This window comes from Trachurus japonicus, chromosome 6 (genome assembly GCF_045865225.1).
Source record: "Trachurus japonicus isolate A0001 chromosome 6, Traja_1.0".
In the NCBI taxonomy this organism is placed as follows: Eukaryota; Metazoa; Chordata; class Actinopteri; order Carangiformes; family Carangidae; genus Trachurus; species Trachurus japonicus.
In genome coordinates, this window is record NC_140912.1 from 25,282,457 (window position 1) to 25,301,755 (window position 19,299).

General features: G+C 41.5%; 1 protein-coding gene across 1 annotated transcript in view; it reads right to left on the reverse strand.

Annotated features, from left to right (window-relative positions):
- Nucleotides 1–10,930: 10,930 nt before the first annotated feature.
- tmtc2b (transmembrane O-mannosyltransferase targeting cadherins 2b) overlaps nt 10,931–19,299 on the reverse strand; it is a 91,745-nt gene continuing 83,376 nt past the window's right edge. The window contains exons 11-12 of the mRNA XM_085779986.1: nt 18,459–18,522; nt 10,931–13,466 (exon numbers count right to left, since the gene is read on the reverse strand). Coding sequence (XP_085636112.1) covers nt 13,287–13,466; nt 18,459–18,522 — 244 coding nt within the window. The 3' untranslated portion in view covers nt 10,931–13,286. The remainder of the gene's footprint in view (nt 13,467–18,458; nt 18,523–19,299) is intronic.

The window sequence follows — 19,299 nt, forward strand, 5'->3', positions numbered from 1 at the left end:
ACTTTATGTTTCTAACTAGCGAAACACTTGGATCGGATGGAAAATGCGTGTGAGTGGAGTCGGTTTTCTAACACAGAAAACATAACACATATTGACCATCAAGACATTCAGATGTCGCTATGTCTGAAACTAATCTGCTCCTGTAATCAGAGCAGCAGTTTTCAGTGGTTCAAAACAAACTGGAAAGAAATACACATCGTTGTGTTTCATCATCAGAACTGGACTACTCTTTCATCATAATTTAGAGAACATTTTTTCACCTCATTAACACCGTTGTGTTTCCCAGAAAAACAGAAAGTAATAAAAGCTTTAATATGAGACATGTCTGACCTCTTTGTGAGGCCCAGAGCAAGAAACAGGCAATTTCTGTGTTTATTTTGCAAATTGGGAGAAAATCCACTTCCATGTGTGTCACCAGTAATGATTTGGTTGAAATCACGTAAAATCTGTCTAATAAATTTCCTGAGAATTTCTAACTTAACACACTTTTGCAGGAACTGATAACGCAGGTGAAATTTAAAGGATATGTATTCAACAGGGTTAGTTTCAATGCAAATATAAGTGAGTTGGTTAATTTTAACTACATGAAGGATGTGAATAGAAAAATATTTAAAAAATAATAGCGTCATAGTTTGCCTTCAGAATTATTGTTCTTCACTGTCATCAGTTGCATTGTACTTGAGAAGGTCAGTTACGTCAGATGTGACTGAAACGCTCTCATATCCAATCTTCCCTCGCTGACTGATGAAATACAGTAACACACTTTGATCATTATCGCAAGTTGCAACACAAATGTAAAAATAACAAAGTCATTTTGGGCGAGAAAAACACAGTAAAATCCTCCACAGAGTTTATATTGAGAACACAAGCACAAACAATCTACACACAGTGTCAGTGGTTGTGTTTAAGAGCACTGTGTTTTGCATAATGGATATTATTATTTCCAGTCTGCTGCTGAAAAAGAGGGATTTTTTGTTTTGTCTCACAAACAAAAAAAACGGTTTATGCCCACTTACTGTGGTACACGGTCTATCCTGTCTAAAAATACACTGCACAACATGTTATTTACTTTCAACTCAGTGAACTCTGTTCATGTTAGATAGCTGGACAGAGTACAGAGGCAAGATTTTATTTTTTTCCCTTTTTTTGTGAAGATGTTATATTATAGCTGCACACTGCTGAGTCTCATACACAGACACACCACACTCTGAATGACTGTAACCCACCTACAAACACACAAACCGAATGATGAACAGTGTTTCCCCCCCAAAAAATGAAAAACAAACCCAAATGGACACAGAAAGAAGGCTAGACAGCTGTTAAAATAGAGACTCGGAGAAGGTGGTCATGGTGCTGCACACGCTCCCAATAAGACTTAGACTCTCATCATTAAAAGCCTTCAAAGCCCACTAAAGCACTGTGGTTCGGGGCTAATGAAGAAATATGACTGGTTTAAAATTGACAGCCTAATGGCTGCGATAGTAAGCAGTTAACCACCAGTTGCCTCAGCTCCATTTTACACTCAGCATTTGAGTGAATATCATTTTTGCCAAATACATAAACAGAGACTGATTGATTCCAGATCTCTTTTTTTCCCACCAGAGTAGAATAACACAGTAAATCCACTCATTTGATGACTGATGTGACAAATGAAACATGGTTGGTGTTCGAGACCTTTGGGCCGGTGACAGAAAAGTGACAGAAAAGTTCACCTAGTGTCCAAAAACTCAAGAGCTGTTATCTCCATCCAGAAACAGTTCAGTCTTATGGGGGTCTTTAATTAGTTTTAAGTTTTAATTTGATCTGACATATTGTATTCATCTAATTTAAAGGAGACATATGCCTCTTTTTTACATATTAAAATGGTTCCTACAGTAGGTCTCTTAATGAAACGTCCGTAACATGCTTCAGTTAAAATACCCCCACTACAGAACATTGGTAACTCTCAGGTCTCAACATGTTGCTGGTAGATCCCTCGCTATAGGGACAATAAACAACATGGCGGTTCTTTGCAAAGCTCATTCGCAATCCGTGGGTGGATACACTCAGGTAGGGGAGATATTGTGCAAATTTGAAAGCAAGTGACATAATTGTATATCAACTGAGGGAGAGGCTCATAAAAACAGATGGATTTCAATCTAGGGAGCCTCTAAAAAACATATTTTTTTTTATCATGTCCCACATTTTGGGGGCTAGAAGACAAGCCAAACACCCAAATATATGCTCAAAAATGCTTAAAAAAGGGGATATTTCCATTATATGTCCCCTTTACAGAGTTTTAAGCATCTGCCTGAGAGCAACCATTCCCTGCAAAAGAAGTTCTGTACTCTTTCACACTGTAAATAAATAGCATCAGCAGCATTTGGGTTTTTGCTATTTTCTCCTCAGTCTGGTTTGATACACAACAGAAGCAGTGGTGTGTGCTGTTTTGGAGAATTCTCCTCACATGATGAAGGCCTGTGGCCTCCAGCTACTCGCCTGGCTGTGGATGGCAAAGCCTGACACAATCAAAGGCATCAATTACAATCAGGCTTGTAATTGGGCTCTGTTGCATTGTTTGAAAAAGAGCAGATTAAAAAAAAAATCCTTTGGTTTAAGACGAAGGGGAGGGGAAAAAAGAAGGGGTTTTGACAGAAGACACATTTGCGTGTGAGTAGATAGACTCCACACGTGTGTGAGGCTGCATTTAGGTTTCTTAATGAAAAACACAGACACATCTTGGCAAACAATGAATCAAAATGAGGTCTTGTCTGTTAATTGTTTTAACAGCGGTGACGGTATTTTTTAGCCAAATAAACCCTTCATCATTGTAACAAGCTGAAACTTGGGCAGTGATTGGACTTCATCAGCTATAGGCTTTCTAGTGTTGAATGGTTTGTGTGTGATCATACCTCTGCAGAGCCAAACACAAAGACCTTATCAAGACTCTGTCATAAGAGCCGATCCTATGGGAAACTACTACTGTAACGAGATCAATTTAAAAGGTATCAAAAAGATAGAAATAGCTGCCTCTGGGACCTTGATAACCCTAAGAGTCTCGGGGTATACTGAAAAATCTGTGGTAATTACTGTATCAGCACAAATAAGTTACACATTTGAAAAAGTATGAAAAACAAAAAACATACTGTAAAAGTATAAACGGGCCCCAGGATACTTCTGGAGCTCAGTTGTGTCCAAACCGCAGCTTTCAGAGATTTTCCATTGGAATTCATATCGGACCTGTCAGGGGGCCTCTATAGGCTCGAACCTTGGTGCTTAGCGTCCTGAAGCCTATTTGCAAATTACCTCCTTCAACCGGACTGGAGGGTAGAATAACACACAGCAGCCGCCTTCTGTCCAAGATCCAGCTACCTGGTCAGCTACTGCAGGGAGAGGAGATATGAGGCAGCACCAGACGGGGGTTGGGGGTGGGGGTAGGGAGGGGACGTCAAACCTGGCTAACTAAACCGCACTGATACGAGACCTGTTGCTCCTTCCACACTCACCCACTGGTGTCCCATTTCTAGTATTAGGGGAGTTTTTTTTCTCAAGCAAGTGTCCAGAGTTGTTAGCAGCAGACTTTTTACTGGTTTTTGACATGAGGGTATAATAAAGCAGACTGTGGCAGACTCGAACGTGGTGTCCGTGTTCTAGATTTGCATGATGGATGGTGGCAGTGGCTGAGCGGGACAGGTTGCCTACTCTAATGGGTCTCCGAGGAACTTAATCAGCCATTCCCACTGTGCTAAGGATAAATAACAAGCTGGACAACGCCGCTCTAGGGGGGGTCCAGTCCAGCACAAGAAAGGAGCTGACTGATGGCACCCTTGCAAAAAATAGCAACATCCCCCCCTTCCCCCTTAAGCAAGATAATGAGTTTAATCAAAAGTGAAGGCTGAGGCGCAGACACGCACTTTAATAAATGCATCTTTATTTCCAAAATATTGCGCCAGATGTCAGTCTGTGGTGAAGGGGCACTGTAAGGTGGGCCTGCTCCGGTCATTCCACACACGCAGTTTGTGCAGGAACATATTTTTTGCGAAGAGCTCCACCGCCACGGTAGATTTATCTTCAGTGGAAACTGGCCCAGGTACAAAGAATTAAACTGACAAGAGCTCTCACTGTAAATATCCACTTAACACAGTGATGTGCAGCATTTCCAAACAGCTGGACTCATCACCGTACAGGGTCACATTCTCCGATATGCGCACTCTCGTGTGAGTGAGGTAATAACATTAATGTGATTAGGAGCAAGAGTATAGCGGTGGCTACTTGAAATAAATGGCTGCAGCTGTCAGGAGCGTATTGACAGAGGGCTTCAAAATGATTTTTAACAGATGGCTGCAAACAGCAAAGGCAGGAAGCAGAGCAGAGCGTTCGGGCTTCGTTGGCCAGCGTGGCAGTGAGCTGCATTAATGAGCTCACAGTTGTCAGTAATATCCACAAGTATGAGCTGATAAACCGAGAAATGGTGCTAATGAATTACTATGCTGTAAAATAGCCTATTTATTTTCATTTTAGTGAGTGGAGTCTAGTTTATCTGAAAACGCTGGTAAGAAATGATTCATTATTCAAAGCAGTTACATTTTAAGACCAGTGTTTAAAGTAAGAAAGGCAGAGGACACAAAAACAATGCATGTATTTTTAGAGCCAATGTACACAGTGTTCTTTGCTGCATATAAAGAACATCTACTTGGGTCATGTTTGTCTCTAGAGGACACTGTATAGATATATAAAGCTTTCTCCATTTACTCGTAGCTAACCAGAGAAACAATATTGAAAAGATGCCAACCTCAAGCTGTAAACACTAATTATTGTAAATACAAACCTCCGTGGGATAACAATTTTCTGTTTCATTTGCTTCTCGACGCTGAGAGTGACAGTCTCCTGCTCCTGTAACACTGCAGGTAAACAGGCTCCAGGATTTCATGTCAAGTCAACTGTGTGAAAGGTGTAATTAATATTTCCTCTGACACACTGTCTTATCATCTGCCCCCCCCACCCTCTGTCTCTTCTCCAATAGTCAAACCTCAACCAGTAGTGTGCCTCAGTATCTCGCCATTTCAACACCAGCAGAAAGCATCCAACTAAAACAAGACATACATGTGAATGCCTCTCTTAAAGAGGAACTATGCAAGATCTGCATCTTAATTTAACGGCTTCAGAGTAATTGTGATGGTTAAATGACTTGTTACGGGGAGAATGGAGGCTCTCTACCTTCCACCTAGCATCTCTTGGCCGAAAACCAACCTTGCAAGATCAGCGCCTCCGACCCGGTGTCCCAGCTCTTGTCTCATGAGAAACATGCAGAAACATTACCCATTGGTAGACATCGATCCACCGATTGCCGGCTACATTGAAAACAAAATGCACATGACAGGGAACGAGGGAGGAGGGTTACAGGCGAGTTTTTACGACAGTGAAAATATGCACAAACAGTAGGGGGAGCTCTGTAGAGAAAAAATGTGACCAAAACAGTGAAAAAGCGACTGACTTGCATAGTTCCCCTTTAAGATATTGTGCTTATTTCATGATGTTTCGCTTAATTGCTGATGTGACCGCTGCATTCTTCTACATGGCTGCAGCACTGGACAGATGGAAAACTCTGTGGTTGCATTGTGAGTCCCTCATCAACTGCGAAAACTGGGGCACTAACTAAAAAAAAATCAACCACTATCACATTGCTTCAAATTGATTGAGCAGTCTGCAGTGTTGTCTGCTTCTAGTCATATCTCCATGTTGCCCTAATCCTACTGTGCATGTACATATTCATCACTCACTCATTCTGTTCGGACCACATTACTATTTTTGGCTTTGAATTTATCTCCTTGAGTGTTGAGAGAGCAAGACAGATAACAAGACAGATGACCGAAAACAGTATTGTGACTGTTGAGTGCAGCCCGGTTCAGATCTGTCGGAAACACTTACATCACAGGGCAAATGAAGATGACAATACAGTTTGATTAGGTTTTTAAGATTCCTCTTCTCTGCTGCAGAAACACTGCAAACTAACAGGTACTACAGGGAATTAGAAAGAGATCCAGATTGGATTAAAGTTTGAAGACCTTAAATAGCTCGGAAATTACTTCCTGACAGTCAACACAGCACTGTGATGTATGACTGAGTGTCCTCCCTGAGCAAGTTCACTAAGTTCATTAAATAAAAGCGACTGCTTTGCACAGTAAACACGCTCTGATCACTGGTGTTTTTGAGCAGAAGAAGCTCATCAGTCAGTGTTTCCTCTAGCCTGTGAGAATGGCTCAATTTGCAGACAACTTGCAAACAAACAGACTGGTAATGATTTATTGGTTCAAATCACATTATGGGCACCAACTCTATTAAAGCTGACTTTCCTGTGCAGACGGACAAGATTGTCCACAAGCATGTGTTGCATTGTCCCAAATTGATTCCAACTGTTTACCCAATTATCTTAACTGCATGTCTGTCTCTGTGGTACCCATTCCTCTTTGGCTTGTGTCCACTAAAACAAAGCAATATCTACCCATTACATCGTTTTTTGTTTCATGTAAACACTCACAGGAATTATACATATATAGAGTCATCTATTGATGGCTTTGACGTATCATATGAGCCCTTGACTTTGAGTTCCACCCCCCAAGTTGAGACCTTTGCAAGTGTTGAAAACTGATCAATTCCCTACAAACGGCTCAGAAATTAACCACACATGCTGAAGTCTATTGATGAAACCATGTTTTACATTTAGATATGCAATCTGTTCACCCGCACTGGTGCTGAAACAGCTGCAGATCTCTGCTATGGCTGTCATTATGTGTTAAATCACCTGGAATCACCTCTCTGCAGGTCAAATGAGTAATTCCTCTCCATCCCTCTATTGCATGACATTGATCTTCTGGCGGCAGCGAGAACTGCCTACAGGACTTATGGTCCCGCAGAGTCCTTCCCCCTTCTAAGCATGCACGCGGTCCATGTGATAGTCTGAGTGGAAATCCAGCTGTCTGGAGAAGAGCCTGTTGTTTTGACAGTGCACTGCTGGATCCTCACATCTTGTCTCTGTCTCTGGAACTAATCAATTTTGATGTCGCGATACGCACAGCCCGCACCTGCTTCCTCTCTGGCTACCACACACACACATACACACACATATGGGATATGCACACCCACGTAATTGTACATACACACACTGCTCAGAGGACAGTTCTGCCTCTTGGTGAAGGCAGAAGAAGACAAAGTACATTCTGTCGGTTTAGACAAAAAAAAAAAATGGGTCCATTTCCTTATACGTGTGGATCCCAGCTGCCAAAAAAACACAAAATGGTGTGTTGGGAAGGCTTCTGGAGTTTGGCTGTTAATAGTGCTCTGCAAATCCTCAAGGGTGGCCATTTTAGGGAGCTGGGGATCTGGGTTGTGTCTCTGACTCCTTTTTGTGCTAACATTATACACCTGCATAAGCATACACGACCGCCCATGCAAGATCACACACAGACACACACAGAGACACACACGTACACTAGCATTAGTTGTGTGTTGACTGTGGTATCTGGTACATGTGGGCATAACGTCCAAACCAGGAAATAGAGTAGACCAGTAGCTCGCCAACAATTAAGACAGAACCCATAATGGGACTTGAAGGATTCCTGCATGTCTGTACTGACATTTGGGTGAGACCTGGCACTGAGACTCTAAACTTTAATTCTGGGAAACACATGCATCAGCAAATTCAGTTTCAAACTTTTCAGAAGGCCGGTACATTGTGTCAGGAGGCTGGGGAGAAGGCTAAAAAACCAAATATAGTGTGCTGTAGCGTTGAAGAGAAGATTAATGACCCAGTGTGTTCATTTCCTGCAGTGTGCCAGAGTTCTCTCTACACACACACACACACATAGACACACACACATACACACTAATTTCACTGATAAAATCTAAACCTGGTTCCAGCCGGGTGTTATTACACTGCATATCTACATCTCCATGCAGTCATGAACGCAAATGATTTGACAGTGTCATTTTGATAAATGTGTTGTCATTTCATTGGACAAAACTCAATGTGCCCAGGATACATGAGAAGGGAGGGTTTGGCTTTTATTATGACTCCAGTGCTTGGAGTAAAAATACATGCAGAAGGTTCAAAACTGGATTATGTCAAGAGAATTATTCTTTAGCGCACCGTTTAGGTATCTGTTTACAAAGTGTCTGTTCACAGTGTTACATCTGGTAACAATTAGCAATTATAAAATGATTCTCTGCTATTAAAGGAATTAATAGATGAAGGGTAAGAGTCTTTACACACACATTTGTGTGCTTAGATACTTATCTTAAATAATCAGATTGTATAAGGTTATGTATTTATACAGTACCACTGCAGATACCTGACTCTATCCCTCTTTAATTTTCGTGCCAGCAGTTTGTTTACATCACTGCAGTTCCTTGCACAAACTGGGAGACATTGTTAGCGTGTGTTATATCACCATGCAGCTCAGAATTAGCTACTTACTCAGAAGTTGGAGCCTGACGTGAGTGGTTTATCCTACTTGTCGCCTTTGTGTATTTGCATAATATGTTTTCTTATACACTGCAGTGCATTGAGCTCTCAGAGCCACCATACAGAACAGTGTGCAGCTTAACTCACACAAACTTATTAGAGTGCAGTTTCCTACAGTTAGACTGAAAGATTTGACACAGGAAAATCTTTTAAATCCCCCTTGTGAACTTTGACATGTTCTAATAAGCACTTTACATTTAAAAACAGCAGCTTCTGTTCCACTGAGCTACAGTAGCGCATATTGCATTTGCAAAAATAGCACCAAAGAAAGACAATTTCCTTTCTCAACATCAAAACGCTTCAATAATGTGAAGCAGAGTTTGCATCTCATGCAGGAGCTTCATCTTAATACTGCTTCTATCAAATAATAACAACGGCTATTGAGTCCAGAGGAGAGGGCTTCTCAGCATCACGCACAGCCGTCCGCGCTACAGAAGCTGGCCGGCTGCTGTGAGCGCCTGGGCTCAGGCGCTACAGATCAAAGTGGTGATAGTTCATCAGCACATACCAAAAAATATTTGGTTGATAACAGAGGGCAGATTTTCCAGATCATAGCATAATAAGAAAAATTCCTTTCTCCCAGTTTGAACTCTTCTGGATACAAGAGGTCATATAAAGCAGCAAAGTATACTGTAAGTCATAAGAGTGGAAGACAGATGGAGGACCCAGGGTTTATCTAGTGATGTGAGACAAATGTGAATATTTTGATAGAAGGATGGAAAAGTTGCATCAGATTTTCTGTGGGAGAAAAGACATTTTGTGTCTTATTTTTGTGGTGATGTATATTTTGTACTTTGCAGAATTCAATATGCTCAAGTGCTTTATCACCTTCGAGTATAATCTTGTCACCTCCTCTCTAAAGGCTTTCCAGTGCACATAATGATGAATTCAGTGAAAACAGGTCCTTGACAGAGTTCATCATTAACACTCGCAGCTGTGCAGCATTAATAACAACTATCAAAATGATGTGCTAGCAAGTCTTGAGAGGTGTGAAGGCAAACGAACAAACATTACTCCCTGGAAACAAGGGTTTGTTTTAACACCATTGACACAGTGATCCAAATAAACAAATAAGCTATGTGTCTTTTTTAGTGCATATTAGGAAAGTTAGTGCTGTTTTGGGAGCAACAAAATATTATAGTTTTCATTCTTGGCTATAACACAGCACACTAAATTCTGATTGGCCGCCAATTTCAAACTGATTGCTGACTAGAATATGATGATCTGTGACGAATTTCATGACCATCCAGCCAATAGCTGAGATATTTCATTCAACCAAACCCAGAAATAAGAGGTGATAGAGGAAACATCAGGGATGACCAAAACCATTAGGATACATCATCCTGGAATCACAAGTGTCATTTTCTCCAGAACATGTGGCAGATGTTGAGACATTTCACAGATTAAGTGAAAAAAGAAAGAAAAAATTTGAATCACCAAACTTATTTGTTATGATTCATCCTCTGGGGAGCCAGAAATTTCACAGAAGTTCACCAGTAGTTGCTGAGATACAGTATGCTATACTCACATGGCTAGCAGTCCTTTAGTATGACTGTGCCGATGAAAACTGTTTGCACTCATGGAAATTCCTAGAACAGTTTCCTCTGCTACTGCTGCCACGTGCGCCGACGTATAACTTCAAAGTCAGAGGAATATGCAACATATGGGACGAATCCAAAATGCCTACTGAGACGAAAAGTATAAAAATGAAAGCACATTTCTTCTGTGGCGTGACTCTACAGCCCAACAAAGCAGCGAGTTCCCCCGATTTCATTATTATTTGTCTCGATATGTGAGGTGCACCTGTTTTATTAGAAGAAGACCCAAACTGGTCCGGACAGTGGAAGCAGCAACGTCTGTGCATTCCAGTCCAATAAGGAGAGCTGGGCACCATGGCGAGCACCGATCATGGGAGCAGACCTCTCATGTAGACACGTGAGAAACATCACAAGGCGGACTGCTCGGTTCTCAGGGAAGGGCCTTTTTGCTTGTCAGCGGGGTCTGAATTGTGGGGGTGGGTTGGAATCGAAACACACCAAGCCACATGTAGTACACACTGTGCTACCCCGTCCATATGGGAATATTTACGTCGCCTTTGTTGTGCAAAGATCAAAGCGGCGGAGATCCATTTCAGTTGATTTTATGACACGATTTAGCAAATTTACAGGGGGGGGGACTTTAAATGCCCTGTAAAACCTGTTCCACAGCATGCAAGACCACCCCATTAAGTCTGATGTCCCACATGAATATAAAGGAAATCTGACTTTGTAGACCTTTGTAGATGTTGCTGCAGTATGAAGGGACGGTGTGTTTTTTAAAATGTTGGTAAGTGTAAAAACCCACACGAAACCCATCCCATAAATTCAACTGAAATGAAAAAAAAAAAAAAAAGCTAAAGAAAACAAAAGAAATGGCTGCACAGGAACAAAATCAAAAGCAGAACACCATAAATTTATTGTGGAAAAAAAGCAACATTGGGAAAAAAAAAAGAAAAAGTCTATTCTGGCACATTGTTCATTTTTTTTATATTACAAAAAGGAGAAAAAGGCTACAAATCTCGATAATTTATACAAATACAACAACTTTCAAAAATAAATCTTTAATTTAGTAAACGCTCTGTGAACAAGTTTCTGCAATAACCACCCACCACTTGAGATCCCTGAGCAGAGACACAGAGTGAACCGCTTCTTCTTCTTTTTTTTCCTTTTTCTTTTCTTTTTTTTTTTAAAACATCTTCACTCAAGCAATAACAATTATCAGTGTTTGATCATAAACACTTTATATACACAGGAGAAATCAGCACATGGGGTTTTGTGAGACGCGGGGCCGGGGAGTGAACGTGACTGGTGATTATTTTACTCAACATATCACGAGTGACCATCACAGGCAACGACAGAACAGTGTTGACGCCGTTACAACCGCAACAAGTGACTTATTATATATTCAATCTTTTATCCTCCACTGCAGGTGTTACTGTGTATACTATGAACCTGTAACGGGCCACATATCCGTTACCTTCCTTCATTTTTACATGTTATAAAAAAAACACAGTGCCAGCTGGTTCTGTTGCTAGGGTAACACAAAGCAATAACTTACAATGTAATAAACTAAGGACACAGATACAGATCAAGAGGTTTGTGGCCGGTAACAAACAAAATGATCACAAATACTGCACATATTCTTACTTTTGGGGAAGGTGCCATTTTTCCATTTACTGTATGCCGACGACAACAAACAAACAAACAGATGTTAATTACACAGAATATATACAAAATGAGATCTTAAGACTGTGAACAGAGGTTTGACAACGTGGGAAAATACTTCATGTCAGGAAAAACCAAACTTGCTCAGTAATCTGAGCTTCCATTTTAAAGTCTGGCTACTTTTTTGCTGCATGATTTTCTGTATAATATACACAACGTTGGTATATATTAGGATTCATTTTATACAAACACAATGAAATTCGTTTTTTTATTCCAACACAAACATAGGCGTTTTTTAACATTTCCCTCAGACGTGCTACGTCTCTGCATTGTTCCACGGTGAGAAGGTGTGCATCGGCATAGCTCTTGTATTTGGTTAGAAGAACTCCTTCATCTGTATCAGCTCCACAAGCGCTCCTTCAGTAAAAGTGGCAGGTGTGTGTACCCAGAAACTACCGTACCTGCCACTTTGTCGTCTGCGACTTCCATGGGAAGCTAGCTTAATAATAACAATTCCATTTATAGCTTCTTGATGTTGAGGATAAACTAGTAACTATGGCAACTTTTAACAGGGAAACACAAGAAGCAGTAGTGGTAGAAATGCCACCATGTGCGCTACTGTAGACTGCTAAAAGAAGATCCACACCTTTTGTCATAAGGCATAACAATGTGAAAAGTCCCACTTTCTTCATTCCAGCCAAAACATTTTGCACGCGGCAAAAATCCTGCCTGTGTGGAGCTTTAAGAGGCTTTTGTTGTGCTGTAATGGCTGACAATTTTATTTCCCTTTTTTTTTCAAGTTTTCACCAAATGTCAGGACATCCGCTACAAATGGTTTACAAACAACGCTGCTGATTCTCATACCTTCATTATGAAGCGTGTATAATCTAACAAGCGAAACAAACCCACTGAGGAAAATACACAAACTTGAGATTTCACCGATAAGAAATGGATTTACATTAATTTGGAGGTTTTGGACGGTGTCCATTTCTTCATATAATCTTATTTACTTCATTATCAAGATGGAAAATCTGATCAAACCAAGAACTTCACTAAATGGTAAAGGAAAATACCCTCAGTGCTGTGCTCTGAGATCCTCTCTGTTATATTTTATCTTGCACAGCTCAGGGATAAGTTTCACCCTTTCGAACTACGATTACTTATTTAAGGAACTTAATTCGTCACAAATGTTGGAGGATGTACCTGGTCTCACCTCAAGTTCAAGTGCTGTAGTTATAGAAGAGAACAAAAAAAGAATAAAAAAAAAACATGGTTCCTGTGAGAGCACTAATTTTGAAGAAAGTTCTAAAGAGTCCAAATACTGTGCAGCGCCGGCCAAACTGTGAGCAATGCCTCAGAGGAAAGCCGCTGGCCTGAGGTGTATGCAGAGCTCAGGAGTCATTAGGAGGGCTGTACGGCGCAGTCATGGCCTCTTTGAACAAACATCCTCCCTGAATCTCCTCCATCCCTCCTGGAAGAGAAGAGCGAACGAGTGAGTGCGTGGGCCGTCCTTTTCCTTTTCCTTCTCCTCCGTGTCTGGCGTGCACATGGCAGGTGCTGTACTGTAGGCGGGCAGGATGAGCTCAGGGGCCGGTGGTCCTCAGGCCCTGTTTCTCCATGATGTTCCACAGCTTACGCAAGTTGGACTGGGTGATGGTGTCGTCAGGTTTCAGCTGAAGCGCTCGGAGGTAATTGGCTTCGGCTTCTTGCAGCTTCCCGTTGAGGTGGAGGATTGCCCCCAGGTTCATCAGCGCTGCAGGATACTGAAACCAAAAGAAAGAGTTCAGTCATTTCAGGGCGAGATGAGTTTCACGCTGAGCGTATACCTCAGGCAAGCTTCAAGCTCTCCAAACTTACACTGTCTGTTCTTTTCTATAATACCGATGCAGAACCCTACACTGTTACTGAGAAGTAGATATAAGACCGTGGGTGTTAACAGAGCCTCCTGAGAGACAGGAAACAGTGAGCTGACACACACACAACACTTTTATTTACTCACCACAACGGGCTTGTTTAAACTGAAGAAATTATTCATTGAAAAATTCAAATCAGAGGCCATGAATGGATGTTATGAATAATGCAAATGAAGTCTTTCGAGTCGCACTTGGGGGTATAAATAATTCAACGAAAATGAAATTTGACCAGAAATGTTTTATATCACTGAGCCATGCAATGAATTATTGTCTGGACATTGAACAGATTAAAATACTTTCAAATGTAAATCTTTTCACTAAAACCTGAAAAATGTCTGAACGGATGTATAAATATAAACAGTCTAGCGGTAGCACATTTAGTGATCATATGAAGCCATACAGCACGCCATTGGTTCCTGCCTGTCAAGATTGTTTGGAAGATCGGTAACCACGATGCTTTGCATGTCCCTGTGTCTTGTCTGTGGCCACACATGTCAGATCGAGCAAACCACCACTTTGAAGTGGGTCTAACCTAATACTGTATATTCCTGCTGGTGCCAAAGGGGTGAAAATCAAGACGCAGGAGCGGCAGCAACTGGCGACGGGCGAGTGAGTCACGAGGATGCACTAAAGGTACGTGTCCGGTGTGCAATCACATCATAAAGTATCCAGGCGAAAGGAAGGGTCCACATCTGATCTCCATTTTAGTCTGGAGTGTGGAAAAGATGTCGAATCCTGTCAAGAAGCTACCGTTTTACTGCTTCAGACTATTGCAATTTCTCTAATTGTTAATTCCCTGGCAACGAGACACACTCAAATAAAACAGCGTTAGTAAAAAAAAAAAAAAAAAAAAGGCCAATCATGTGCTTTGAGACTTTTTCCCTATAATTATTGCCTCATACATCACTGTCACATGGAATGGCACATGATTATGGCATTGAGGCTCAGTTTCATTCTTCCTGCCTTTTAACTAATCATGAGTAATTCTCAGAGAAACATACTTTGCATGAGAAAAATGTATTTCTATAAATGTTTTGAGAAATCTGTGGAATGTCGTGGGAAAATGCATGGAAAAGCAAACCGTTCACATCGGACGCAGTTAAAGAAAAAATGTATAACATATTGAAAATATAAAAAAAACCATCAGAGACCTTTTTATGTACTTGCATGGCTCATAAATAAAATGTTTGATCCAATTCATTTAATGGATTTATACAATGAGTATGTAAACAGCTCAACTGTGAAATGTAAATGTCTAGACTTTGCATATTCAAAGTGTAGTTTTCCATGCACCTTCTCATCCTCTGTGAACTGCTTTCCTTTGTCTTGCCTGTTCCACCCTTGTCTCACTCTCAACTCTCAAAACATTTCTTTGTTTTTCCACTGTCAAGCTTGGATGAGTGATACTCCATGCATGAGAATTGCATTGGGAACACAGACTCTGGGATAATCCTATTGTCCCTTGGAGAGAGGAGTCACTTCCTACCTCAACACATATAAAACACGCTGCAGATGCTTCAGCCAAAGTAAAGGCGAGTGGCATGACCGACACAACTCACTGTTGCTCCATGACTCCAAATGTGCAGCTTTGAATTACTAGATACCACACGCTGTAATATCGCGCAATTACATTAATCCCCTAGAAAAACATTGTCCCTCAGTGTTTCAGTTATTATTCACAGGACTTCTTGACTTTAATGGTCGGGGTAATTCTGGAGCTGTTTGTGCTTTAAATTACCCGCCGTTTGACCTCATCGTTGGAGGGTCAAACCACAAAATAACGCTGGGGGATCAATTTGCAAGTGGGGGGATTTTAACTGGTCGAGAAAATACCAGCCAAAATATAACTGTTTATACATATGGACATAGTCGAAAGTGACGCATTTATACTGCGTCTGTAACATGGAAGTGACAAATGGTGTAGGTGTATATTGGAAAATTAGCCTCAAAGTCATTTTGTGGAGTTGTTGAGGATCCAATGTTAAGTGAGGAGCAATCATCCCTTAGCCCCAGATTGCTTCTGAAGGGGTCAGTCGGTTCATAAGGTAACGGCAGCTCAGAATAAGAGCAGTCTTTGGAGAAATTCTAGTGAGAGAATGACAATGGTCAAATAATACCCTGCTTTGGCTCAGTGGGATCTCTGGCGTCTGTTGATTTTGGTTGTTGGCAAATGCACACAGGAATATTTCTGCTACAATTTATGCTTTTCGTATCATTTCTCCATTGCCCCGCAGAAATGAGGTGATCTCACAGGGTACGACAATGGTTTTGAAAGTTTTCCCTTTAGAGATGACACGGGTCGTAGCAGAAGCCAGAATCAAAAACAAAGGCCAGTTTGTCCAGTTGCTGGAGAAACAAATTAAACAGGAAAGTGCATGAGAGGCTGACCTAAACAGGCTAACAAGGCTTTTATTGCAAGCTTTGTGCGATCCTTCCGGATAGAGCCTGATGAGTGGCGTAACATATGAAGCAACTGAGCAAAGATTCCTGGGTAAAAAAAATCAAGGGACTCCTGGTTTTCCTCTCAGTGCAGCAGCAACTGAGGTTCAAAAGACCTCTCTCTGTCTCTTTCCACCATGCAGAACTTATCAATTCCCAAGTTCAGCTTCCTTCTTCTCGTCTCCCCTGTAGGCTCCCACCTCTCCTCACCCAAGCCTTTATCCCCCTACTTCATAAAAGCTAAGACTTTTGTGATTTACTCCTACATTCTTCCTTGCCTTTGCAACACTCTGCAAAATGTTCTCTTGTCAAAAGCTTTCATTTTTTTCCTCATTTCCTGCTGCTCTGTAACCTTTCTGCGGTGCTACCCTTCCCAAAACTGGCATGTAGCTTCCAGAGGCATGGGCCAGATGTGGAGCATATTAGCCTGGACCGTAAAGCAACATATGCTATTAAGACTGCCAGAGTTGAATGTGAAGCTAGACTCGGGGAATGACCTGACCATAATGACTCCAGAATGGCATTTAAGTAAAGAATATCTTCATAGAAATGGGAAATCTCAAAAGGACAGATGTCACAGGGTGCAGAGAGCAACCAAAGCAAACCATGCATCCGATAGGATTTAGCTCGTCTAGATAGAGGGGATTGTGGGACTAAAGGACTAAATCCCTTGAATGGAGGGAATTGTCCTCTCTCACTCAGAGCAAGCAGACATATGTGCTTAATATAAACCACCAGTGCCTTTGGAGAGTGAGGAGTCAAGCCGCAGTAAAGCATGAAATGACAAATGAAGATGGACAGGGTACATGGCTTAAGTCAAGTCGCATCGCAAAGAACAAAGGATAACGGTAAAGAAGATGGATGAAGATGCTAAATTACAATTGTGCCTCAGCTGTAAGCAATACAAACAGCGAGAGGCATCGAGGCAAAAAGTGACCAACTAGGGACAAAATAGAAAAAGTGCCTCTGTGTTTGGACGCAGACGTCAAATGCGTATTTGTACAATTACAGACGCCAAGAAACGGTCATGTGAAAATTACACGGATCTGGCCTTGAAAATAGAGCTGTGGGAAACACAAACTTTTACAGCTTGTATTTCATAGAAATAACATATCTATCAGGGGGCTGCATGATATGGCTGGAAATGTCTCTGCAGAGCAAGAGCTCAACTTGTTTACCCAGTGTTGTCTGTATGTGAGAATGTGAGTGTACATCATGGATGTTTTATGGGACTCCATCAAGGCGTGCCCTCAGTCCACCACTGGAAGTTGCTAATCCAGCGTTGACAGTAAAAAATGCTTTTCAACATATTTACGAATGATTACATCTTAATGGGGGTGATTCAATCATTTATATAAAGACTATTAGTTTCCTTTGTTTGACGTTTTGCGGTTGTCTTGTAATCAGTTTTATAGATGCCGGTTTGAAATGGTTGTCTATGGGAAAATAGTCACCAAATAAGCAAAGCAGCACCTTGTTAGCTTGTTTTCGAGGGCTCCCGTGGCTTCAAATATTCTCATTAGCTTGACTTTGTTTGCTACCAGTAAATCCTTCCATATTATGTCATAATCATGTCAACAAGTTCACATTTCTATAAACGGAGAAACAAGTGAGTAGTGATCAGATCAGTGTAGAAAACAGGGACATTCCCACAGTTCTCCTTTAACGTTGTTATCTTACTGAACATTATTTAATGTATGGGTTTGAACTGTAACAATGAGAAAAATATATTTTTTTACTTTCCATCTGGGTTTAATCAGATGTTAAAAATACACAATGCTTTGGCAAAGGTTGAGCACTGCATCAACACTGAGAACAACAAAGGCGATAGGAGCTCAGTTTCATGGTTTCTGTGGAAATTTTAAATTTTATCCCTTTGTTTTCCTCCAGTTTTGTATTTTTGTTTGTATATGTTATACTAGTGTTTGTGTGTTTTCAGAACTAAACTGTATTGTCTGTGTAACGCTGGCCAGATACTTTTTGATCATTAATCCTGAGGTGATTTCTTCTAATCAAGACACAGGAACAAACACGGCGACCGCATGCCAAACATATTTTGTTCCCTCTGCGGCCCTCGCTCAAACAACTCGACCCCTCCTGTCAGAGAGTCTCAAAGACTGGACCCCATTCATTTTCAAGATGTCAAAGTCCTCTGACTGAGTGTTATTATCATTATTCTTTTCAATTTGCCTACCCGGGCCCCTCCTTTGAAGTTGATGATGGATTCTGCACAAACAAACCTCTGAGCTTAGTCAAAGTTGCCCTTATTTATCCACTGACAATGAAGGTCGTTGTGAGGAGGGCCGAGCGGGCAGTAATAATATTGGAAAGCCGTCCAGACTGTGATTGCACGGTGCCCATCAGGGTAAACAGTAATGCGGGTGATTAGCTAGTCGTACTCACATTAGGTCTCAGGCTTGCTGCTTGTCCGTAGTACTTCTCGGCTGCCTCATTTAGGCTGGCTTGTCTGCAAAAAGGGGAAAACAGAGAGAGGCGATCATTATTCATCTTTATTGCTCCTGGCTTAGGATGAGGCCCTGAACCCTGCGTGTTTACTAGCGCTCAGGGGTCACTGAGAAAACAGCAGGAGGGAACAGCATGAGGGATGAGAAGGGCCCATCCAGTTGCCTGTAGGTTTCTCGTTCGATAGCATCTCGCTCTCCCTCGATAACATCTGTGCTGAGCAGTGCACTGCAAGCACTTTTTGTTCTAATTGAAGCTCAGGGTCAGGACATTTGGCTTATTGGGGACTTGCAGAAAACTCATCAACAAACCACGGCTGAGGTCTGAGATATTCAACCCGGGGTAAACTGTGGGTTGACATACCAGACAGAGTGCAGCGACTCTGAGGATGGAGGCACAGAACCATTTAACCATAATATGAGAATAAACAGGAGAGCAGAAGGGATGGCACAGATGCACCAAATCATGCTGTATATGCCATACTGCGACAAAAAGGATTTTTGGGGCAGATGGCTTGTCGGCATGACTCCCTGGTACCAGAAATACGTTATTCCTTAGGACATAAAAACCTGCAGTTCAGACGAGAATGCCCTACAGTATATTATGCTTCTTATCTTCCCTCATGATCCACTACTGTTATACACAAATCTGAGGCTACCATGTCACAAGCCTTTTCTGTAATTAATATCACAGAAATCACCTTTATGGTCCACAGCTGCATGCTTGTCACTGATGGTAGCTATCGCCTCATTGGAAACAAACTTTGACAAAGTCAAGGTCA